At 40.0% G+C, this 27,108-nt stretch overlaps 1 protein-coding gene across 6 annotated transcripts in view; it reads right to left on the bottom strand.

The window, feature by feature from the left end:
• The window catches only part of SH3KBP1 (SH3 domain containing kinase binding protein 1), a 219,633-nt gene that overhangs the window by 171,995 nt on the left and 20,530 nt on the right, over nucleotides 1-27,108 (bottom strand). For 3 of the 6 annotated variants that reach the window (XM_031599336.2, XM_090124763.1, XM_090124771.1), the window contains exon 2: nucleotides 24,619-24,750. In XM_031599336.2, coding sequence (XP_031455196.1) covers nucleotides 24,619-24,660 — 42 coding nt within the window. In that variant the 5' untranslated portion in view covers nucleotides 24,661-24,750. Of the gene's footprint in view, nucleotides 1-21,102; nucleotides 21,685-24,592; nucleotides 24,751-27,108 lie in introns of those variants that run through there. The other 3 variants (XM_090124787.1, XM_031599335.2, XM_031599337.2) reach the window with 2 other exon arrangements.

Below are 27,108 nucleotides of genomic sequence, written 5' to 3'. Positions count from 1 at the left end.
CTGTGAAGCAGATGTATTTGTGATAAGGTATTACATTTGAATAAACATGGTAAAGTTACACGCCTTCACAACTGCTGGTCATCTCACCTGATTAGGCAGAAGCTCTTTTTTTCCTTATGAAAAATGAAGGAGTCCTAAAAAGAGCTTTGCACTTGATAGATGACACTTCATACAGAAAATGAGATGCTCATACAAGCTGATGATGAACATCTGTCTATGAATCTCATTGCCTGAAGAATTATCAGCATTACTGCACCATGCTGCACTTCTTTGAGCTGTAAAAGCCCTCTGGGTTAGGTCATTTGTAAAGTAAACTATGGCAATGGTTAGCTCTTTCTGTTTTAGCAGAATAGCTATAAACTCATGTTAAACAGCTTCTAGATATAATGCTGCAGCTCTCTACCTCACTCTTATTGCTTTTGTCAGCATGTGGAAAGCAATTCTAGTTCATCATCAGACCAAAGTATGTGAAAAACAAAGAATTAATGATTTATCAGAATTCAATCTTACTGTACTCACAGAGGTGAACTGCAAGTAACCTTTTTTCATAGTAAAATAGGGGTCAATCCTTTTTGGCTTACACAACCTCTGAGGCATCCAGTTCAACATTCTGAATTTAATATTAATCTCGGTTCAGGGAGTAGGAGGTATGTATTCACAACAGCAGACCCAAAATTAAACCATATCAGGAGACAGATTGGGATTCATCATTTGGGATTAGAATATAAACGTAGATTGAAACTCTTTACTGTGAGAGAGAGTGTCCAAAGGAGGGCCACGAAGATGGTGAAGGGCCTGGAGGGCAAGTATGTGGAGCAGCTGAGGCCCTTGTGTTTGCTCAGCTCAGAGCAGAGGAGCTGAGGGGAGGCCTGATGGCGGCTGCAGCTCCTCACAGGGAGCGGAGGGGCAGCGCTGAGCTCTGCTCTGTGTGACAGCGACAGGGCCCGAGGGAACGGCATGGAGCTGTGTCAGGGGAGGGCAGCTGGGGCTCAGGGAAAGGGGCTGCACCACAGGGCGGTGGGCATGGAACGGGATGCACAGGGCTGTGGGCACGGCCCCGAGTGCTGGAGTTCAACACTCTCAGACGTTGGGTTTGATTTTGGGTGGTGCTGAGTGGAGCCAGGGGTTGGACTCCATGATCCTTGTGGGTCCCTTCCAACTCAGGTTATTCTATGAGTCTATGACACTAAAAAAAGGGCAGTCAGATTTCCTACAACACTTCTTGTAACAAAGCTGGGAGAAGGCAGGGCAAAATAACAACAGTGCCTTTTTAACTGCAGCGGAATTTGGTAAAGTAGTCCCTTCTGAGCTGCTAGTCATCCTAATTGTTGCAACTCACTTTAAAGGGTAAAATAATTTCCATGTTAAATAGAAAACTATTTTTTACCACAAGAGCTTCAACTCATCCACAAAATCCTCTGATCACACTGCTTATGAGATCATTTTAGAGACACCACGTTCACGCGAACAAGTTGTTGTTTAAAATCATTCATGTTTTACTAAATAATCACAAAAAAAACCCTGAAAGTAAAATGAGAAACATATTGTCCTTAATTGGTTTTTCTTTTGATACACTATTCTCAAAAAAAAAAAAAAAAGAGCAACTAGATATTATTTTTTCTTGCATTAGATCAGGCTTGAATTTACGCATTGTTCCTGAACTGCTGTTTGCCATCTGCATTGTTAGTTTATTTAAGATACTTTATTTCGCATCTTTAATGCACGGAGTGCTACCAAACAGTATGCCAGACTGGTTAAGTGCTGGTGTTACAGAAGCCTCTCTACAGTAGGCATTACAAAGCTAGCAAAAACTCAGATTGAACATTGTACTTGAATGTTTAGATCTATTTCAGTGTAAGTAGGTGTTTGAGGTATCAATAAAGAGCCAAAGTTACATAAATGCATGAACAATTTTAAATAATAGTCATTAATTAGATATTAACTAGGTATTTGTGTGAAAAAGGTTATATTAATGGAGGTGTTCAGTGCTTAGCATTCAGAGTGCTCGGAGCCCTAGGGTCCAAAGTACTTATAATTAGCTGTAGAACAAAGACATGTTGCATTGCTCCAATACAGAGATTCATCAGCTTGAACAATAACTATCTCTAGAAGGTTTCAAGGGAACCATCTGCAGAGAAGCTAGTTCAAAACTATAGTTATAAGGAACACTGATCCTTAGAGGTGACAAAGTAAGATGTAATAAATAACACTGTTGCTACAGAGAGGAAAAAAGAATTCAGAATGACACAGCCTCTGCAAATATGATAGATGTAAGGATGATCTTCTGTTATCCCACCCTAGCACAGAAAATTATATCTTACTGATCTAGCCTTAAAATGTTTGTCCTCAGTCAACTAGAATGAATTGACATTAATGACATTTAAAAGAGTGAGATTTCAAGGAAAAAAAGTGACCCCATAGATATGCCATTTTAAATCATAACATTGGCCCATGCAGTTTTCAGTATACTTTGCTGCTGCTCAGAGATTCCAGGAGTATGGATTGGGCAAGGATAAAAGATATACATGCACGGAGTTATACACTAACCTTTCAAAAGAGAAACATAACTTGAAGCAGATACACCATATTAATGGCAATGTGCAGTGCCACCCAAAGGTCAATTGACTTGGCGAGCTTTGGGTCAAATCCATGAAGGTAATGCTACGAAATGCTAATAATAAAAGATTCCATAGAACACAGCTATACAAGTTAAATGTTGTGAGAGTTTTGGAACATTTGTCAAAAGTGAAATGTTGAAAGGCAAACTGAAAAACAAAGTCAGACTAACTGACTTCAATTAGGCTGCTGACTGCAATTTTAGAGGAGGCTAACTAGATGAAATCAATATAAAATCATCGCAATGCATTTTAAAAGCCTACAGGACAAAGTCGTGCAGACATGTCTACCTTTCTTTGCTAGTGGACGCCACAGAATACAATTTTTTTAATTCAAATTCTCTTCAACGCTGTTTTCTTTACAAAGAGTTGCAGGGTTCTACAGGACAGTTCCTCAGAACCATTCTGCTTAACCTCAGTGTTCCAGTTCTGAATTCCCTATGCATGCCCCAAACTTCTGTTCCTCTTGCCACCCTGCCATATTACTAAATCTTAGTACAAGAAGTGGAGTACAGGTGGCTTACAGATATTGCTGAAAAAGCCATGGGGACATACATATTATCAGGGAATGATAATTGAGGAAGAAGAGACAAGAAAATTCACTCTAAAAGTGAGAAAAGGGAGCACAGCAGAGGATGAATTTGAACATTACTCTGCATTTACTTCAGTCTACTTTCTTCTTACTGTTTGGTTTGTTTTTTTGGTTTTTTTTTTTTTGTTTTGTTTTGTTTTTTTTTGTTTTTTTTTTTTATAGCACTTAAACTTCTCAGCATGTTATCCTGGGTTATGGTGCCCTAACCCAGAATATTTTATCCTTAATGCATATCTTCACTCTCCACTCTCTTTCAGTCACCCTTCTCAGATTCAGTCCTTATTATTAAGTCAAAGACAACACCGTATGCAGTTCTTTTTGTCCCTTTCCTTTTTTTCTTTTCATCTATTTTAACATCGGTCATCTGTTTTGGCTGTCAGAGACATAACAAAATTGTTCCTGGGTTGCAATGCCGGAATTTCACTTCTTCTCTTAAATTTTACGATTTAAGTCTAGTATCAATCTAATATCAGTTCCCTGCAAGTTTATCCTAAATTTATAAGCAGGAGAGGCAACTATTCCACTTCTAAGTGTAATCTAGATCAGGGTTAATCATGGCTGTGTCTCTGCCAAGTGTCCTCAGGGACTAAATTCTACTGCAAGATTTGTTTTTTGTGCATCCCTCACACATGTAAAACATATTCAGAATATGGCTGCTGAAAATAAACTTTACTTCAAGACAGAACAGGCTGCTCAAATGCTCCAATCTGAAAAGATCTTGTTCATACAGAGGTTTTTATCTTAGCAGAGCTCTCCATGAATGACAAAAGAAGAGGTATGATTCATTTGGCAGCCAAATTATTCTAATCACTCCACAAAGACATATGAAGTCCCATTCACACTGCAATTTTTGTCTTCCACAATCATTTTTCTTTCCCCTTTCACTCAATCATTTTTATCTAAATTATTAAATCCTTCTTTCCTCTTGTTATAGCTGGAGAACTCTCTGACTGCAGGAAGGAAGGGTCTCATAAGAAAATGTTGTAATTAGCAGTAAAAGAAAGAGGGTTATACAGAAAAGATGGCTCTACTGGAACCACAAAATGGAGGCTATTCTAGGAGATTGAAAAACCTTATCTCCATATATGATGCCTTTAACAAAACTCATTCCAGCCTGCATCCTGCTTACTAGATAGTGTGCAGATGGTTCACTGCCTGACAGATTCAGTCCACACACACAAAATCAGTTTCAGTAAAAAGCAGTGTTGGAGGGAAAAAAAAACAAAATGTACATCAAGTAGCTAATGAGATGAGAGTAATCTTGATGGCGTGGAAAAATTCAAAGTAATCATAGATGTAGAGCTTTAAAAATTAATCTTATAATGGGACAAGTTTCAAAGAATGTTACATCAGTTCACATTATTTAGAAAAAGCCACTGAAAATAGAAATTTGTATATCAAAACAATTTGCAGATTGTGCTTCTCATATTGTTTTGAGTCTATTTGCTAAGTATAAGACCAAAAATTGATTTACAGGCCACTGAAAACAATAGGAAATGGTTAGATGAATAACAGATGAGTCAAAGTCAACATACATTACCATGAGGCTTAATATGGAATGCTATGTACATCATTCTTTATCAGGCCATTTCTATCCAGCACATGAACATAAAACAGTATATCAAGCAAAGAAAGCATCTTAAATGTCTGTTTAAAAACAAACAGGATTGATGATAGGACAAGAGGGAATGGTCGTAAACTAGAGGAAAGAAAGTTTAAATTGGATGTCAGGGGGAAATTTTTACAGAGAGAGTGTGAGGTCCTGGAACAGGCAGCTGGGAGAGGTTGTGGATGCCTTGTCCCCAAAGGTGTTTAAGGCCCTGGGCAATCTGATCCAGTACTTAACATAGTGGCTGGCTGCTCTGCATCTGGCATGGGGGTTGGAACTTGATCCCTGAGGTCCCTTCCAATCACATACATCATGTGGAAAGAAAGAAAACCCACCTTAACTCAAAGGAAAATGCTTCTACAAAAGTGATAAAAAGCGGACACTAATAAAACTAAAGTGTAAGGGAATATTTCTAACAGAAGAGCAAAAAGACTACTTTAAACACTGTCCTGGTTTTATCAGTATTCCATATCATAACAGCCTGTTGGGTGCGTAGACACAGTGCACTGCGGAGCTGTGTTTCCTGTTCAGCAGTCTCATGTGAATTCTGATTCTCCCAGGGGAAGATACACTGGGATGTACTGCATTTCCAAGAAGCCTTCACAAGAATTCCAATTATATGTGATAGGGAAAGAGCTCTCTAGTCTTTTCTGGAAGGTAAGCAGTGGAGGGCCTGTTGATAAAGGTTCAGACAGACTCTCTCTCCTCCAGTTTTATTTTTGGTTCATTTTGATTTATTACTCTTAATTGGAGGCAGAAATGGATGGAGTTAGATGGGTTCACGTGCAACCTGCTTCGAATCCACAGTTTGGGGCCCCAAACTCCTCCTCTGGCACATCCAGTTGGAGAGGAAGACAAAACTGATGAGAAATGGCAAATTGTCACGAGAAAGACTAACAAAAGGAAGAAGCCTGCCCCAAAGCCTGAGGTGCCTCTGCAGAGCCACTTCATGGTTCTGCAGACTGAGAAGGAAAAAGTAACAGGTCAGTAATCAGAGATAAGTAAGGAAACCAGACCAGCTCCCTATTGCATAGCTACAACAACTAAGAAAAAGCAAGGAAATGATAGTGGCAGGTGATTCTCTTCTAAGGAGTACAGAGGTACCCATTTGTCATCCTGACCTGCTATTTAGAGAGGTCTGCTGCTTGCCAGGGTCCTGCATCAGGGATGGGATGCAGAGACTGCCAGACCTTGTATGTCCCACAGACTACTATCCACTGCTGTTGTTTCACATAGGCACCAGTGAAGCAGTTGTTAGCAACCTGAAGAATATCAAGAGCAACTATAAAAGGACATGGTGGGGTGGCTCTCATGACTGGAACATAGGAAGAGACAGGTATAAACTCTTCAGGAAAGACCGGCAAGGAAAAAGGGGAGGGCATGCTGCCCTCTACATCAACGACCAGCTGGAGTCAATGGAGTTCCACCCAGGGATAGATGAGGAGCTGAGAGAAAGCTTATGGGTTAGGGTTAAAGGGAAAGCAGGGGAAGGAGACATTGTAGTGGGAGCGTGCTACAGGGTGCCTGATCAGGAAGACCGAGTGGATTAGGTCCCCTATAAAAAGACATGAGCAGCTTCGTGTTCACAAAACATGGTCCTCATGGGGGACTTCAACCACCCCAATGTCTATTGGAGGGACAACACAGCAGGGCACTGGTAAGTACTTGGAGAAGGAAGATCTACCAGCTGTAATTGAAGATCAGGTTCGAGATCATCTAAAGAACCCAAAGGTACACAAGTCCATAGGCCTGTTAAGATCCATCCACAAGTTCTGAGGAAACTGGAGGATGAAGTTGCCAAGCTGCTACCCATCATATTTGAAAGGTCGTGGCAGTCTGGTGAAGTTCCTACAGATTGCAAAAGGGGAAACATAAGCCCCATTTTCAAGAAGGGAAGAAAAGATGATCCAGGGAACAACAGGCAAGTCAGTCTCACCTCTGTGCCTGGCAAGATCACGGAGCAGATCCTCCTGAAGGCGCTACTAACGCATATGGAAAATAAAGACAACACCAAGCTGAGTGGTGCAGCTGACATGCAAGAGGGAAGGGATGCTGCCATCCAGAGGGGCCTGGACAGGCTTGAGAGGTGGGCCCATGCCAATCTCATGAAGTTCAACAAGGCCAAGTGCAAGATTCTCTGCACCTGAGTCAGGGCAATCTCAAGCAGATAGAGGTTGAGGGGAGAATGGCTTGACAGCAGCCCAGAGGAGAAGGAAGTGCTGGTTGATGAAAGATTCAACATAAGCCGGCAATGTGCACCTGCAGCCCAGAAGGCTAACTGTATCGTGTGCTGCATCAAGAGAAGTGTGACCAGCAGTTTGACGGAAATGATTCTGCCCCTCTACTCTGCTCTCGTGAGACCCCATCTGGAGTACTGCATCCAGTTCTGAGGTCCTCTACAAAAGAAGGACATGGAGCTGTTGGAGCAGGTCCAGAGAAGGGCCACAAAGATGATCAGGGGAGTGTACCTCCCCTATGAAGACAGGCTGACAGAAATGGGGCTCGTCAGCCTAGAGAAGATAAGGCTCTGGGGGACATTATAGCAGCCTTCCTGTACCTGAAGGAGCCATGAGGAAAGCTGAGGAGGAACTTTTTATGAGAGCACGTAGCGACAGCTCAAGGGGAAATGGTTTTAAAACTGGAAGAGGGTAGATGTAGACTAGATACTATGGAAGAAATTCCTCACCATGAGGGTGGTGAGACACTGGAACAGGCTGCCAGTGAAGTTGTGAATGCCCCCTCCCTGGAAGCATTCAAGTCCAGGCTGGATGGGGCTTTGAGCAACCTGGTCTAGAGGGAGGTGTCCCTGCCTATAGCAGTGGGGTTGGAACTAGATGATCTTAATGGTCCCTTTCAGCCCAAACCATTCTATGATTCTGTGATTATTCTGTATTATGTCACATTCCTTTTAATAAATTATTTTATCCTATCAGGTTTTTCCCTCTTCCTTTCCACTCCCCTTTCTCCTGAGGGTAAGGAGGGGTGTCACATGATTAACTCTTCAAACTGCAACAAAGATGAAGTTTGATAAATTTATGATAGGATGTCTGCAAGATTAAGGGGACTGGAATTATGACCAAAAAGATTTTTTTGAGCTCATCCTACGTTCTTGCTTTCTCATTCATAAATAATTCAGTACAAACACATTTAGCAGGCCTTTCTTTCTTGTGAGTAATTTGAAGCTACTTGGAATAACATTTCTCAATTGTGGTTGATTATTACTCTGGTGTTTATACTTTCTTGTATACAATATTTTCCGGCAGTTCCTTACAAACACTTTCCTCTGTTGATTCTTTTCCATCAGACAAGGCTTCTATTCAAGAATAAAAACTGCTGCCCTTCATGTAATGCAGATAACTCCTCGCTATATGGCTGTCTACTTCCACAACAGGTTACTTACAACTTGCAATGAGTTAACATCCCACCTTTTCACAGTTAAACATCACTTCAGAAGTTTTAGATACGAGAAGAAAGGATAGAAACAAAAGCATTTTGCACAAAATCTCAGCAAAGCACTCAGGAAGCTAAGATAAAAGTGAAAAACAACTAAAGGCACTGGAGTCCATTCAGCCTTTTCATATGCTTCAAGAATCACAATTTCATGTTACTAAATCTCCCTTCTTTATTCTTGGCATAAGTGCATATGTGTGTAAGCAGTGGGAAAGGCATCACATTTTTAATTGGAGTGTGAAAAATGCTGCTCATTGAAGGAAAAAAAAATGTAGATATAATTAGAAGTGGGAACTAAAACAAACACTCCATGGGATTATACAGAAAAGGCATCCCTTGTTCACAAGATACAGCCTGCAGGTGGGCCCAGAGCCTTATCCTCTATATTTCAACTGGCACTCCTGTTTACTAACTCATATGTGAACTGTTTCTTTAGAGCCAAAGTTCAGTAATAAAACTGTTTTTACAGATTCACAGAATTGTTGAAGCAAGAGGCACCTCTGGAAATGATCTAGTCCACCCTTATGGCTCTGAGCATGGTCAATTACTGCAGAATGCTCAAGGCTGTGTCCAGTTGGGTTTTAAGGATGGGCACTCCATAATGTCTCCAGGCAACCTGTTTCACTGTTTGACCAGCTTTACAGTAAAATATTCTTTTTCATACATTTAAATGTGTTTTTCTGTATTTCAATTTATGCCCATTGTCACTCATCCTCTCACTGTGTATCAATGTGTAGATAGGCTCTAATGTGTAGGTGGGCTCCACCACCTCAGGTATTTGGACACATTTTCAGGTCACACTCAATATTCTCCTCTCCAAGCTAAACAGTTCCATATCCTTCAACCTCTCCTATGTCAGATTTTCCAATCCTCTACTTGTCTTCACAGCTCTTTGCTGGAATCACTCCAGCATTTCCATGTCTCTCTTGTATGAGAGAATGCAGGATCAGACACAGCACAACAGGTTTATCTCAGCAGACTCAGCATACAAGAAGGATCACCTCTCTCAACCTGCTGGCAACACTGCCTAACGTAGCTCTGGAAGCACACCTTCCTGACTCACATTCTTGGTGCCCATCGGGATTGCTAGGTCCTTCTCACCAAAGCTGCTTGCCTAGTCACTCAGTTCCAGCCTATACTGGTGCATGGGTTATTCTTCTTGGGTATGGGACTCACTATTTCCTGTTGCTCAGGAAGATCCTGTCTGACCATTTTTTCCAGTCTGTTAAGGTTTCTCTCAACGGCAGCTTAACCAGCTTCTTTGACAAACACTCCTCCCAGTTTTGTATCATCTGCACTCTGTCCTATCATCCAAGATCATTAGCGAAGACGTTGAGCAGGACTGGCCCCCATTACCCAACTCTGATGAACACTGCCAGTTCAGCCTTCAGCTGGATCTCACGCTGCTGATCAAAACACCAAGCTCTGCAGTTCAGTCAGTTTTCAGTCCACCTCACTGACCATTTTCTAGTCTGCACTTCAACTAGAAGACTCTATGGGAGGGTGTCAAAAGCCTTCCTAAACCTTATATCAACAATGCCAATTTCTATCTCATCCCTATAATGTCAGTGATCTCATCTCATAGAAGGCATTCAGGTTAACCAGACATGATTTCATCTTCATAACTACTTGCTGATAATTCCACAATTGCTTTCTCGTCCTTTATATGTTTGGAAATATTGAGGCTGGTGTTCCCCAGATTCTTCTCCTTCTGACGGCACAAACTACATTTGTTTTCTATCTAGGCCACTAGGACATGGTCCAAGTTTCTGAGAACAATGTTTTTTCTTTTACAAAATAATCTCCCCAAAGATTGTCTTCTGGGCTATGCATCATATCAGATCCATCTACTCTACCTTAATGATGTAGGAATGAAAATAACACTTGTTTTTCAGATACGAGGACTGCAGCAACGATGGATGGGGGAAGAGAACGCTTTATACTGTAGAAGGAGCTATGAAATAGACTTACTGAATGAAACTCAACAGAATAAAATAGGACTCCCCAAACCAGAACACTGCAAATAAAACTATCTTTACTTTTGCAATAAATCGTAACACAGACCAAGCACTCATGTGAGGGAAAGAGGAAATGAAGTCATGTAAGACATAACTATTCAAAAGCAATTACAACACTGATTAGACAGTTGTGGTTAAGCAAACTGTCACCTTTCGGATTAAAATGTATGCTTCAGAACAGACACATCCTGTGAGGCAAGATTAAAAAAAAAAGGGATCATGTATTATATATTTAGGAGGATCTATCTAATTTTTCTGAAGAGAACTTCATGGTAGAGCTTTTAGCAAGAACCAGTTACCTGTCCACAATAACCTATAACATAAGCCAGTGTGGTTGAATGCATACCTAAGAAGTTACCTTTCCTAAATGCAGGTGTGTTGTACATGTACAGGTATGTACAACTTCCGAGTACAGTATCCAGTATCCAGCAGGGTAAGTGTCAGGAAAAAGAAGGAACTGCTACAGACTATCAGCAGGATATCAGCAAGGTTTTGCAAAAGATTCCAAATAATGCAGTGTAGTCAGTAGATATTGGATCATTGTTTTTCCTAACATTGTCAGAAGTCCAGCATATAAACCCCTTGTCCTGTGTCCAATTTGTGCCATGTCTTTTCCTACTTACTCTCTTTCCTAATCTAACCTGTGCTTTCTCAGACACAGTCACAGCTTCACCCTTACAAAAACAAAAACTGTGAAAACAATATAATGCAATACAAACTGCAGTTTTTGTCTCTGTACATCAACAGACACAGAAGAGAGAAGCTTTCAAGGCAGCACATCACTGAACACAATTTCAGTTTTTGTGCTAGCTACAACTTGTGTAGCACACAGAAATGCTTTATTAACATTTTAATCAATGTCACTGGGTGCCCTGGTTACATTTCTTGCAATGGTCTTTACAGTGGAGCTAGCTTACCATGGGTTAATTTTAAAGAAGCTTTTCCAGATACACTGTAGGTATTTCTTTCACATAAAAACCCTACAAAACTGCAATAATAATACTATCCAATCATTGCTTCCCAGTTTTCTCACCTATGAACTGCAGAATACAAAAGAAAAGTCTTAGTACAGCATTTTATGACATACAATAGTTATCAGGATGTTAAATTCTGTTCAGTATCTTACACATTTGCCATTATCATAGTACTCCTAATTATTTCACTTGATAATAAAATCTGGATACAACCATTCTGTTTTCTACACACTCACAGAATTCAAACCTTAAACTTCTTTGTCTTTCAAGAGTACAGAAAACATATCAAGTAATGAGGCAGGTAGCTAATAGATGTATTTAAGCTAGCTAAGAGGGACAGCATTAAATTCCTTGGACAGAAGGGGAAAAAAAAGATTCAAAAGGGGAAGGAGAAAAAAAAAAAGGCACTGTATTGCAAAAATTTGCTACGTACGTTAGAAGTAAACAACGAAGGGGATTTCCTAAAATTGTACCTACTTTCAGACTTCTGCCAGTGTAGCTGCTTTTGGAAGATGGCATGTATGATTTGTAAAACTGAACCTACAGAAGCCCCCACCACTTTCATAATTAAGCTAGTTAAACTGGTTTAACTGATTGAGCTCTTACTGGTATACCCTGTTTGCTTGCTGTACGTGGAAATGCACAGCAGCAGCACTCTGGTAACACATTGCACTAAGACTTATCACCATGAAAGAATAGTATAGACAGAGCAAATGAGATGCAAGGAGCTACCGCAATGCATTTCCTCACCCATAAGATTTACAAAGAACAGTTTGTTTTCGTATTTTCTTCTGCCATGTATTTTGCAGCAGATGTTCACACCACACTGTATGTTCTCATGAAAGGCACACACAGTATAAAAGAAGAAATACTGTAAGCGGTCATCAATAACGTCACAAAAATCAAGTTCTGTTTGTGGCTCCAGATGTTCTTTCCTGGACAATTACTACAATGTTAATGTAATTTTGTACACCTAAAAAAGCATCTGTATTATTTTCACTGAATTAATACCTGTGGCACCTTTTTACAATTCATGTTTATGAGCATTTCCCTAAAAGAATATCAGAAATACAAAAAATTTTCTACTTTGAGGTGAAGTTCAGTAACACACCAATATTAGGATCATGGGAGCACAGCAGTAATCCTGCAGATTCAATTTCAGGTCTACTCTTGCTAAAATGTTTCATGCTCTGATGATGTGAACTTCCCTTTTCTCTCAAGCAGTCTAACCAGCTAATACTAATGAGCCTTAACTAAAAATAATTGCTTGTAACCAGTACTTATCTTCACTTTTGCTGCTTGTTGCCAGATCTGATGAGGGGATACCAAGTGTGGGAAAACTAGTCAATTTTGCCAACAATGCAAGCTAGTAAGAGACAGTAATTTAGCCTCTCCCTGCAAATCTTGTTTTCACTTTATGAATGTCTGAAAACATCACTGGGAAACAAATGCATTTGTTAACACTCATTAGGAAATGCTGACAGTGTTAGTTGTTAAAACACAAATCCCATCTCCCTGTCAGTCCCTCCACACATATTTTTCAGTGGTAGTTGGTAGCCCATTCTCATACAGACAGGCTCAGAGACATGACCCAGAAATCCTTCACTGAGATAACCAGTCTTTAAATAAAAAGCACTCTCTAACAAAGCTATAATAAATACTTTCTCTCACTCTTTATAGTGCTCAGCTTCACTGGAGCTGCAATTTGAAAGGAGAAAGCAGGTTACCAACATATTACAAGCAACTCCAGGCATGAGTAAGAAAGTCCTGAAAGAGTTCTTCAGCCCTATAACTTGTAAACTACAAGCAATTAAAACCTATGCAGAAGCTGCTGAGTGAGTGGGAGGACAAGGGCAACGTCTAATGGAAATACAAGAACCACAGAAAACTACAGGGGAGTGGAATATGCTCACTGAAAAAGGACCAAACAAAAATCATACTTTTATAGATATCTGAACACTCACTAATGAAATAAGGTAAAAATCTGAGCACAAAGAAACGTGGGGGGTCAATATTACAGGGTGTCATTGTGGCTGTCCCCAAGCTTCACATGGACAACCAACAAACCTATTTAAAAATCATTTCAGTACTTTAACTTGTGTATATATTCTACTTCTAGATGTAGTGTTTTTACACACCGTGTGCATTATGCCTGTATTCACATTATGCCTGTCCACTACAGGCATACAAATGCATTGCTGAAAGTATTTTGAGTAGGGGTAAGTTCAATACTTTAATGAGGAATTCTCTGCCCTTCACTTATTCAGAATTCTCCTAGGCAGTACACCTAGATTCTTTAAAATTTTTCATATTAACTGAAAGGCTGCAGATGTTCAGATGACCCACTAAAAACACATGGGCTGACAATTCAGAAATTAGAAGGTTTTCTACATACAACAGCAGAATGACAGTGAAATACAATGCTCAGTCCTGCAAGAACCGATGCATGTAAGCAGCTCAATCCTAGTTATTCCATCAGCTTCAGTGAACAACTTGTGTGGGGAAGTTGTTTCTGTACAAATTTTTAGAAAGACGTGCCCTCAGTTTCTCAGTTTGGGAGTTCTCAGACAGTTTTTCCTTCTGCAGGGAAAAAGAGAAGTGATGCCTCACAGCAGGCTAGCATCAATCTTCACTGTTTCCAGGACTTCAGTCATTTTATACATTTAGAAAACAGAAGAAAAACAGTTTTTGTTTTTGGCTTAACGATCATTATTTGTGATAATCTGTTCATGAGAAATGATCAACTGATCAACACAAACTCACAACCATAGGATTTCAGTTACTTTCAATTTGAAAGCACAGGTCCCACAGAATCAAAGAAGAGTAAATACAAAAAAGTGCATCATGGAACATTAAGAATCAACTGAAGGTCACAAAGCAGCCTGGGAACAGAGGAAAACAACTAATCATATGCCCTTCTGTATGTGTACAATAGGGCATTTCAGGTGGTTATACTTTAAAATCTTTTTTCATCAATTTTTTCAAAGAAAGAACAAACTCCCTACAACCAAAGTAAAGCATTACAAGTTTTTTCGAAAGCTTCATTGAGATGTAGATGTAGTTTTTTCATCTGTAAGTTTTAGATATATTTTTTTTGTTATTCACAACAGTAAACATGGTAATACTAAGTTTGCTCTACTTCCTTACTGTAAAGAATGGAAGCAAATAGCTCTTTCTAGAAGGATGTATAAATAACAAATAGCTTGAATTTTGTCTTTGTGCCTAACAGTAAAATAAAACTGAGACGTAGGACATCAGAGAATTATAAAGGCAGTTGTATACTATCTTTTTCTAACTAACTACAATTACTAGGAACTCAAGTGCGCCAGTGATTTGGCAATAGGGGAAGCCAATATATGAACCACATGTCCAACCTGCCATGGCCACATAAGGCAGAACTTGAAAGCAACATGAGGGAAGACGGGAAGATGGGCAGTTTGCAGGGTTCTAGAGGCAGCATGGCAAAGCAGTTCAGGGCAAGCTTCCAAAACAAAAACAAAACAAACAAACAAAAAACCCACCTTCAAACACCCAAAAAGCCAGTAAACACAAAATGAAAGTTGTATGATACTACGCTCTTGTAGGAAGAGAATAATTTCCAGTTAAAAGGGAGCTCTGTTTGTCTTGCTTTATCAATTACTAAGTAAATAGTAATTTACTTGGTAAATTACAGATAAAGTAGACTATCCAAAAATCAACTAAGTGTGACAGAAAGGGAGAACAAGGCTTAGCTAAATTGGATATGATGAACCAGCCACAACAATAGCAGTAAGCAGTAACTATAAAGAATCATGACAGTTATCAAAGAAGTTGCTGTTTTTGAGAAGTTTTTTGCTGGCAGAAAATTGGGCGTATAATTAGGATTTTTGATATTACTGGCCTATAGCCTCTGGACAGGCTGCAAGCTTTCTCAGAGAACTCAAGCGTGGAATTAATCTTTCAAAGGGAGCAGTGGGTCCCAGTGCAGCAAGCAACAGAGAAACCAAGGTTCCACTAAGCAGCACATGCATACACTCGGAACTTGCACAGCCTTGAGTAACCTGTGGTGCATTTATGTCTCAATATTCCCAGTCAAAAAAAAACCCACCACCACCACCAAAAACCAACAATAAAAGTAGATGCCATCACCATCTCTCATAATAATGGCAGGTTTGGCTTGTTTGTTCTCCCTGGGTGTGAGGCACATATGTTTAAAAATGTATGCTGTACAGGTTCTTCTCTTCCGTCCCTCATCACCTTCCATCTTGACCACTGACATGAAGTATCCATCACTGAACTGGGAGTCTGAAGCAGAGTAAATAATTCATTGTGTTACAAGGTGGTAGTTTACTTGCACTTCTGTCATCTCCAAGGACAACTGAATGAGTACACTGGCTATATATGATAATATATTTCACATAGATGTAACAGAGCAAGAAAAAAAATGGATTGAGAGACTTACTTATACTCATCTCTTTCTTTGAAGAGAGCAACATTTGCTGACTATAAACCTAAACAGCTCTAATACAGAGCTCTGACACATAGTAATTTTGCTAGCAGCACCAGTGAAATTCTAGTAAAGAGTAAATAACTGGGTAATGGCAGGAGATGGGGGACCTTTTAAGGATCTGGTCTCCAACATTAGCTTGCCAGCTGCCCCCCAAAATCTAGGAAGGAAGTGCAACATTTGCAGACACTGTATACCCAGATAGCTAATGAGTGCTATGCTTCTTCCAGTAACAAATAAAGGCAAAGAGTTTGCCATCCCAGTTGACATGAACTTTAAGAAAAGTATACTAACTGTTACATAAAAGCTCTTAAAAGATCCATGCATGATACTCTGGGGGTTAAAACACTATTTCTATACATAGAATTAAATCAAAAACCCAACAAAAAACAACCAACCAAAAGAACAGCAGCACTAAACAACCCTCTCTCCAACCACACATGCTTACTCTTCAGAAATTACAGCACTTGATAAGGACAAGAATATTCAGAAGCACTGTCACCAAATCATTACAGTGACTGATAGTTTCACAGACCTCTACAACTTTCTTTTTCTACTCGTCCTTATTACTCTCTTCCTTCATTCTTAATGTTAGCATTACTTAATGCTTAAGTAATACAAATTAAAGGTAATTGGTAGATGCACTCAAGATACAGGCTGGCATAGTTCTAATGGAGTGAATGGAACATTTGTCAGACTAAGCTTCAACGCAAACACAACTCTTCCTAATTAATATGTGCTGTAGCCTCACCACAGGCATTCAGAATATTATTTCTCTTACATCCTTTTATGCAAACAGGCATTAAAAGCAACAGAATTAGGTAATGTTTCCTAAAGCTGAGTCAATCCATCTCAAGGCCATGTATTTAAATTGCAAGAGAACATGGAAATGTCAGCTAGTATCTTGTGCTAGCTTCAAATAGCGATGGGACTGAACTTCAGTCTTTAGGAGCTCCTGCTTTCTGCTACTCTAAGAATTCTAATAGGGAGCTTTATCCTGTAGGAAAAAGTCAGACAGATCCTAAATCCAAAACTATGGAACTATGTCTAATGACATTTCTATGCTCAAAAGCACCCCTACAGATTCTACCTACACAGAAGAGCTTCACATAGCAGTCTGCTCTAACAGCAAGAACAACTGCCAAAACAAGCGTAAAAAGAAATCAACCTAAAATGCATAGGCTACTAACATATCCCACCCACACATAAACAAGCTACAGAGAAAATAAAAACATCTGGACCTCGGAAAGTTGCCAGAAAAAAATACATATATTAGCTTCAAGAGAAAGTATAAGGTCAGGACACCTCATCTTTGCTCCCAACTAGGACTTGAAGAAATGCCATCAATTCTGTAAGACTTACAGATATGAAGAGGTATTGCCAAAAAAAACATCGAATTCCCTGCATGATACGCAGTTCCAAATAATAGTACTATATACGTAAGTTCTAAACAAACAGTAGTTGCTCTATGTATGCAGGATATTACTGTTCCATCTCTGAAAAGACAAATTCTAGCTAGCACATTCTGTTCTTTTTTCAGGCTGTGATTAGGTTCTCTTCCTGCTTGTGGCTTGGAGCCTTGGGAAGCAACAGAGGAGGAAAGGGGGAAAAAAGTGCTTAGTCCCTTCTTTAGTAAGAAATAATAGTTCTTTCATAAAGCTACAAAACACAAACCTGAGCAAAACCAGGAAATAATTGAGTTTCCTTAATACATCAATTTATATTACCTATACTGAACCACCAGCAAAACACTGTCAGGTATATTCATGTATATTTAAATAAATACATATGTACATCCTAACATCAGCAACTACAACACAGACTAAAAGAAACACTGCCAAAAAGAATGTACATTCTGTTTCTAAACTCTGAAATTTACACTAGTTCTGCCAATTGTATAATTACAACCAACACTACCAATTCAGATGCTTACTAATGTACTGCAAAACAAAATACTGGCCACTAAAAGCTAGTAAAAGCATTAACACTAAAGTTTCACATTACTGTGTCCAGCACATGACCACTGCACGCATCTAAACTACTTTTCCTTTTGCACGGTACAGAAGATCTTCAAGCTGCTTCTCACAAAGCCTGCAACTGCTGACAGCCTCAAACAGCAACCCTGCCTCCAGCTCCATTCCCCCTCCAGTACTCCCCTCCTCAAAGCCTAGATCAAAGCTCAGCCAACAAACCAACAAACTCATCAACACCACACCTGCCCCCACGAGCAACATACGGGATCCATTCTGCTGCTCTGCAATCAGCACCGCTGCCTTCCCACTCAGCTGAGTCTCACCAGCTCCCTGTGATGGGGAATGGCAGCGAGCCTCTGCGACTGCCCAGGAGTCTCACATCACCTCCAAACCGAACACCCAGGGCAGCCTCCTCACCGGGAGCATCCCCACCTCCAGAAGCCAGATGAACAGGTTGAGGCGTGGCACTGTTTGTATTGCACCCGGAGCACCCAGCACAGCCCACAGGCAGTTTTGGTGCTGTGCTGCTGCTCTGTGCTGAATTCCTTTCGAAGAACTGAGCGCTGCCAAAGTCAGTCCTCAACTGTATCTCCACGGTACAAAACTGGTTCAGCGGATCTGTGCCTTTCAAGGCATGGGGGCTGGAAGGAGAAAGACTTAACTAGTTTTGCTTTCACCGTTGCTAAATCGGTAACAACAGCAACAATAAACAACAAACAAGAAACAAGTGATGCTGTTTCTCTCCACAATGTCTTCCTTGCCATTGAAGAAACAGTATTTTCACATGATGGAACCTATCTGAAAGGTTCTTTCACCAATTCTGTTACTTCGTGTTTCTCCATAACAATGGTCTTAATGGTTTAATAGGTTACAGTCAGAATTTGGAAGCAGCAGCTAGGACTCCCAGCTTTCACCTCCAAGACAGTGAAACAGCTGGGACAACACATTAACTCTTTAACTCCCAGTGCACTACATGATGTTATGATGTAGAATACTGATAACCAAAAATCATAAAACCATGACAACAGTCTAAAATATTACCTAAAGACAATACATTCCAGTAAAACAAACAAACCAAAAAAAAGAAACTAAATACCTGAGTAACTGAATTGCAAATTCCTGCCAATTTAAAAGAAAAAAAAAAAAACACACAAAAAACCAACCCAGTAAGAACTCACTGATCCATAAAGAAAGTATCTTTGCAGACGCAGATGGAAATAACACTGCTTCCCTTAGTAGGCATGTAACTCAGTACCTCAGCAGATACAACAGCTTTCTCAAGTGGCTACTTCAGCAAGGCTGACTGTGATGTCACTTAATTAACAGGTATTCAGAGCACTCAGGAGAGCAGCACCTACAAGGGCTGGAGGAAAGGCACGCACAGGGTAGCAAGGTGCAGTGGCAAAACAGGAGGGAAGGACAGGAGTCAGTGGGCTCTCTGATCTGGTGGGTACGAGCAGCAGCCAGAAGGCTGGGATCAGAAGGCAGAGAAGGGACAGAATCACAGAATCGCTCAGGCTGGAAAAGACCTTAGAGATCACTGAGTCCAACCACACCCTAACCATACTACCCTAACTAACAACCCTCCGCTAAATCATGTCCCTGAGCACCACATCCAAACGGTTTTTAAACACATCCAGGGACGGTGACTCAACCACCTCCCTGGGGAGCCTATTCCAGTGCTTAATAACCCTTTTTGTAAAGAAGTTTTTCCTGACATCCAACCTAAACTTACCCTGGTGCAACTTGAGGCCATTTCCCCTCGTCCTGTCACCTGTCACCAGTGAGAAGAGACCAACCCCGCTCTCGCTGTAAGCACCTTTCAGATACTGGAAGAGAGCAATAAGGTCTCCCCTCAGCCTCCTTTTTCCCAGACTAAACAGCCCCAGTTCTTTCAGTCTCTCCTCCTCTCCTTGTAGGGCATATTCTTCAAGCTCTTCACAAGCCTTGTTGCCCTTCTTTGGACCTGCTCCAAGACAGGAGCATTTTGGGACATGGGGAACATTTTCCTTTCGTACAAGGAGCCCAATTATGGATTTAAAGGGCTCCTGCACACATAAAGGCCAAATGCTAAGGAAGCTGTTAGAAAGTTGTTAGGCAATACTAATAGGGATGGGTAGTACATTTTCCAGGAATGGAATGCATAGAGGTTTGAGAAGGAAGGTAAAACAAAAGCAGGCTTCCTGCGAGGAATTCCTCTTTGTTTTGCTTATGATCCCTTGGAACCTCTGGTTGTGAAGGTTAAAAAGAAAACATAAGGAGAAGAAAATTAAACGGCTATCAAGCAAGAGGTAAAGATCTCCCCTATGTATCTATGATCCAACAGAAACAACATCTCTGAAATTTCACAGCTGATTTGCAGTTCGGAAAGGTTATATTCCTGCTTCTAAAACTAACAAAGACAGGTTGCCATTCCAACTTGAGTACAATTACACAATTGAGTGCAATTACACAAAGCCCCCGTCCTGTTTCACTGATTCTAAAAACCTAGCTAAACTCAGCAACTTCAAAAATAACTACAACCACTCTTCTTGCCAATCTGAAAAAAAAAAATAAATCTCTCCCCTCCAAGTTCTGGCAATATCTGCAGGTCCCATGGTGAGCAGGCAAGACTGAAGGTAGTCACACGCAGCAGTTCAGTTTACCAGTGTAACACTATCTCATCCCACATGGAATTGGCTTCGTAAATTAAAACAGGCAGTCATGGCACTGCACCACAGTTTCCTGCTTTCTACATCTCCATCTGCTATCAGCAAAATCTTAACTGTCTCAGCTGCTGTTGCACTCACAAATTCAGTTTTACACTGCAGTGCAAACTTACACAAGGAACTGGTTAAAACAAGACCAAGAAAAAAACAACAGCCTCCCAACTGCCTCCTAATGCCGTTTCTTAAAGATATACAAGAGAAAAACTAGTACAGTATGTATCATCCATATTTACTTTATTTTCTGGTTATGAAAATACAGATTTTGGATTTCACGCTGAAGTTTTCAGTTTAAAAAGATGCAGAAAACCAACTTTAAACCATACAAATAAGCACTGTAATTACACCTTCTACCTCCTCTTTTTTGACTGTGTAATGAACAGTAAAGCAGATAACTAGGAACAGAACAACCTCCGCTCATTCCTACTTACATTTCTCTACCCAAAAATATAAAGAAAGCAGAAAAGACAATAACCAGATGCACACTTCATACATTTCTTATAAATTCAGCATCAGTATCTCTAACAAAGACAAGGTATCTGCAGTGACTGACGGTAGTAAATTACACCTTAAACAATTTGCTCGCATTTATACAAACTTCTCCCAGAAAACCTTCCAGCTGACCATAGCTGCAGATTATTCAGCACTGAAAAGGGACAGAGAAAATAAATCACAAATACCTTTTCTGTTCCGCCTTGCATACTGAATTGCAGAGCATAAGAAGAGTATAAACCTGTATTTGTTCGGGTGTGTAAGTGTGTCTGTGTTAAAATTCAGAGTGGCTGTTTTGCAGATTTGAGAACAGGAAGCATCTCTGACAGAACTTCATAGTGAAAGTCCTCTGAAAAGCATTACTGCGTATGCATTGCATACACATCATTGCTACCTCCCCTTTCCTCTTTCTTTCCCACATCTGTCTCTTAATTTGCATTTTTTTCTGTGAAATTTAAATACACTTTTGCTAAAGACAATTTCAGAAGCCTTTTCCACGTGAAAATGTAGCGCTCTTGAAAAATACATGTCTTTTTCTTAAATAACATTCCATGTTAACTTATTTTAATGTCATCTTTGATTCACAGATCTTTTTTCCCAAGCTGAATGTATGAATACATGGCAACCATTACCCCTAGAGCCCCCTGACCGTGTTAATTGAGTGGTTTCAAATCAGCCCAAACATTTGATTTTTGAAAAACCCAACAGTTTCTGTGGAATGCTGTCATAAATTCATTCAAAAGGAAATCACATGAAGGAAAGAAAAGTTATTTTCCATGAGCAGTCATTCCTTTCACTTGAAAGCAGCATGTAAAGTATCTCAAGAATTTCAGTACTGATATTTACCTCTAAATAATGTTCTCAAGCAACAGCTCTTACAACCAGTTCTGATAAGCAGTGCGAATCTGGAGTTGCATTCAACTCCACCATTCCTCCATAGTGTCCCTTTTTGCCTGTCTCTCAATCACCTTCCTAACACCACAAAATAGTTAGGGTTCCTTGCAATAAGCCACGAATTCATTGCTAGTGAACCCAACTGCACATGCTGAACTGTATTCAGCACACCCTCGCCTAGCTTTGGATGCCCTTGTTCATTGCAGAGGACTTGGACTAGATGATGTTTGAAGGTCCTTTCCAACACAATTGATTCTATGATTCTATGACAACCAAAAGAGAATGTTTGCAGTCACTTGTAATCTTAATGGATAGAAAGATTACAATCAATAAACTCAGCAATGGTAATGGTTGAATATAGCTCCCCATGTTTAAGGATATTTCCATGAGAAAAACTGAAGAAAGATGAAGTTTTTCACTGAAGATATTCACAAATCACTTTTTTAGGAAGCCTGTATTTTCTACCGCGTATTACCTAATTTAGAGAGGGAAAGATCAGCTACACAACAGTGCATCTGACTTTGCATTCAAGCATGATATGAGAATGAGGAAGAACTTAATGTGGTTTCTAGTTCTTCAGAAAACAGTTCTCAGTGCTGACTTCAGAAAAAAATTAAGAAAAAATTTAGGGAAAAAAATGTACCGATCCTGCATGTGAGCACAGAATACAAAACATGTATTATTGTTCCAGAACTTCCGACTGAAACCAAACTATTTTTTTTAATCATTTGACTGAACACCACAGATTGAAGTCATTTTGGAAAGAAGAGGCCATAAAAATTAGGTATTAATGAAAAGAACTTGCCTTCATACGTATATTATGATATTTTCATAACAGAAATTCACAGGCCACATTCATTTAGGTCACTGAATTCAATGCTCCTAAAATCAGCAGCAAATTTCAAATACCAGCCAGGAGAAAGCTTAGAGAAAACTGCTTTTATCCCAGAGAACTTTTTAAGTGTCTTAGTTTCAGCTGGAACAGAGAATTGTTTTCTTCAGTGTTTGGTATGACATTATGTTTTGGTTCCAGGAGAAAAACAATGCTGATAACACATCAATGTTTACAGGTGCTGCTAAGCAGTGTCGCACAGAGCCAAGGCCATTCTCAGTGAAGGGCTCAAGGAGCTGTAAGGGAACAGAATTAGGGCAGCTCACTGGAAAAGGATAATATCTCTCTATATACAGATAGATAGATTTGTCGTAATTATTACCCTTATCCTTTTCTCTATCTTAGTAAACAGTAAATAGCTTTATCTCAACCCACAAGTTCTACTTGTTTTTTCCCTGATTCTCTTCCCCTATCCCACTGGGAAGAAGAAGAGGTGAGTGAACAGCTGTGGTGCTTAGCCGCCTGCTGGGTTAAACCACAACAGCAGTCTACCAAAGTTAAAGAAAAATATTATTGATACATAATGAGTACCAAAATGTGGATTTTCAGAGATTAGCAAGAAATGAGATATCCATTTTTTCCCTTCACTCTCTTTCATATCCTTGAGTCTCTGACTTCCTCCTCATTGCTGCCTGACAGCTAAAGAGCTATTCTTTACTCTTGGCAAGTACAAGAACAAGTATTACTATGTGGGTATATTTATTCCTATTGCAACACCTGAGGCTCCCAAGTCCCCCTGCTACAGAGCCTACAAATTTGCTGAATTACCACAGTCCCAAATTATCGTGATGTATGGAATGTTGTGGAAAAAAAGTGAAATAACTTTATTACATGTATATGTATAAACGCACAACAGGCTCCCAGTTAGAAGGAGAAAAAAGATTGACACCCTTTGAAAGTGGAAAGTCCCTCTGAAACTGCAGTAACAAACTAACAAAAAGCCCATTTATGTAGTTTAATGTAGCCCTTGTTCTCTTTTCCATAGCTAGAGAGATAAGTTTACAGAGATTTATAGAAACTAACAGCCAAGGACTAAAGTGACACACCATGGAGGCCCAGAGGTACTCACAGAATGCTTGGAAGGGACCTTAAAGATCATCCAGTTCCAACACCCCTATCCTGGGCAGGGCTGCCAGCCACTAAGTCAGGCACTAGATCAGGCCACCTGGAGCCCATCCAACCAGGCCCTGAATGTCTTCAAGTGAGGATGAAGCATCCTCAATCCCACTATCTAGGTCATTGATAAAGATGTGTACAAACATATCCAAACACACAAAGATGTTCAGTAAAAAAGACATACATGTATATATTTTCATTTCTAAAACTGAACGGCTTTCCTAAAATCAGTATTATTGCAAGTTATTTGGTAGATTACATGAAATACCAAATAACAATGTATTTTGGTAAGTTTTTTTGTAGGTAATTGTTTAGAAAAAGATCCACTTTAATTATTCTCAGCTAGTTCAGCTATCAATAAGTATTTATATAAACCTTCTACAAAACCCAAGGAAGCAATCTGGAGAAGAAGAAGCAACAGTTACAGAGAGAAGATAGTATTGCAAACGCCATGGAAGAGACCACAGGCTGTTTTATTTCTTTTGATACATAGGTTGTGCTAGAATGATTACTTTGCTCCCAGACAACACAGCCAGGCATGACAACTGAAAAGCAGAGAATGGCAGGGGTAGTTATTTTTACTTTCAGCATATTGATACTATATTGTCGTTACAATAAATCAGTCTTTCCTTTCTAATGCAGCCCCTGTGGAACATTATATTGCAGTATATCACAGTCTTGGATCGAAGAAATATGATATCAAGGCTGACAATCTGAACAGCATAATACACAAAACATATACATACAACACAAGAACAGTTCCACTTTGTACTCACTCTTACAAAGTTGTCAGGGAACAAACCTCTTCTGCCTTTGAGCTGTCCTTCCCACCAGCCTCCATCATCTTTCTTGATATTGGTGATTATGTCACCTACAGTGATTGTCAGCTCATCATCATGTTGAGCTTTGTAGTCGAACTCCACAATCGCCTCCACTAAAAGAGAAAAACACACATTACAAAATCAGTAACTGTACATCTACGTTTCTGCACCTTCTCAAATAAGAAACACCAATCCAATCAGTGAAAGTAATGTAATTTCTTTAAGCAAGGAAGCACATAAAATAGGCAACTTGTAACAGTAACATTTTAGTGGATAACTCCTAAGTGAGGAGGCAAAAAAAAAAGGAAGCACACTAATGCTCATCACAGCTAACGCAACAAATGGCTTACATTTTTAAATCTGTGCAGCTTCAGCATAACTGCTCTAGCAGCATTACAAAGTTTATTTCTTGGAAAACATCTAGCAATATTTCTTTGACTTTTGAAGCATTTTCTTTCTGGACAAGTTACATAAGCATCCCAAGCCACTGCACCTACTTTGCTAGATACATCCCTGATAAATTAAAGAGCATTTATCAAGATAATTTTTTTTCCAGTATAATGCTGAGTTCACTATGATTTACACAGAAATGCAAAGCTCTGGTGCACGAACAATGCTCTCACAGAGTTTCACCAACAGGAGAAAAATTTCCTTTCATCTGTAATTCTTAATCAGAGGATGTGAAGATGAAATACTCCTGCTGCTCTGAATGTCTGCTATCAGAGGTGTTACAAGCTTGCTACCATTACATGGTGAGTCATTTCTTTTCCTGGAAGGACCCCTGAAACCACACACATGGGGCAATATATACTGCAAAGTCGCTGTAGAGAATTAGGGAAGTAATAAATACAGAAAAAAAAAATCATTTGAAGAATCAAAAAGAATGGATTTGAGGTATTCAAATATAGTAGCAATGGTTATATTTAGCAATTCATCAAACATCTTGTAGGAGGGGCCTGACTGGCAAGGTCACAGATAGTTGTATTTGTAATGCCTCCCCCCTGTTTTCTTCAGTGGAAAACCATGCCCCAGGACGTTCCACCAACCTTCACACTGCAACCACTGAAATGAAACAGGAGAACAATAGGTATGTGCTTTCTACAAGAATGACTGTGCTGCATAAATCCTGCAATACCGGGCCATCAAACAGGCAACACAACTTACCGAGCAAAGCTAACAGACCGTGGAAAGGTTCTGACTAACTATAGAAGCCCCAAGGACTGCACTGAATTAAGCTGACAGGAAAGCACAATTATTCCTTTCCACTCCCCCAAAATGTCACACAGACAATGCTGAACATCTTCCTTCCTCCCCCAGATCTTGCAAGTCATAGCTAAAAGAGCATTCTGACTTACAGATACATCCCAGGCACAAAGCTACAGCTGATTATATTTATCTACTGCTTCTTTTGTGAAGCACAAAAAACATACAATAACCACGTACAAGAGGCCGGCTATCTACTAAACAAACAACAGGAGACAAAGAGTGGCACCACATACATTACAAGTTAACATGCAAAATAGAACTGAAACTTCAGACATTCAGGCTGGGAAGAATCTCAGAGGGTCCTTCTAAGGACTTTTTGTTCAGTTCAGGGCTAGCTGTAAGGTCAGACCTAACTACTTTGGGTCCTTTGGACCACATGCTAGGTGCATTAGAGCACAGACATTTAAGAGAAGAACCCGGCCATCCTGATTTCCAGAGAGAGCATGAGAGCTTTCCCAATAGTTCTGATGGGCACTTCCTTGTTTTTATATGGGTATGTTTGGGATGGGTTGCCTTCAGTTCTGTTTTGTTGATTACAAAGTCCCTACTGTTTGCATCACCCTATACATTTTGCTTGAGAGTGTTGGTTATCTCCCTCCCCCACCATTATTGATTTAAAGCTCTTCTCATCTGATTAGCTGGTCTGTAAGCAAAGATGCTTTTGTCCCACTCTGGTGGATCACATCTTTTTCAAGCTACTCTCAAAGAGGGTCCCATGCTCACAAAACTAAAACTCTATTGCTGACATTAGCAAATATTTACCCGCTGGATCCATCCACTCCTTCTCACACACTTCCCTCTCACCAAGAAGATCAAGGACAAAAATGCCCAGGCACTTATGCCCTTAACCATGGCCCCAGACCTATGTAGTCACAACTGACAGCATCATTAGAGCCTATGTGGTGGCAAGGCAACAGGGCACTTTAAGAGTGACGCAAGCCTCATCAGCCTTTCCACAACATTCTAGACCTAAGCTGCTAGCAAGCAGCAAACCTCCATGATAGGTCAGGTCATCAGATGGGATCCTCCAACTTCCATAGCAGGGAATTTCCCTATTACCATCGCTTGCCACTTTCTCGAGGCTCTGGTTTAACTGGCTTATGTAACTTTTTGGACTGAACACCAGTCTTCTTATCAACTACAAGGGCACTGAAACTACTCTGCAATTGCACATCCTGAAGTGCAACAATAGCAAGAAACTATAA

The sequence above is a fragment of the Phasianus colchicus genome, chromosome 1 (assembly GCF_987193195.1).
Source record: "Phasianus colchicus chromosome 1, bPhaCol1.hap1.1, whole genome shotgun sequence".
In the NCBI taxonomy this organism is placed as follows: domain Eukaryota; kingdom Metazoa; phylum Chordata; class Aves; order Galliformes; family Phasianidae; genus Phasianus; species Phasianus colchicus.
Note: the sequence above shows the minus strand (reverse complement) of the source record. Positions and strands in the feature narration are given on the sequence as shown.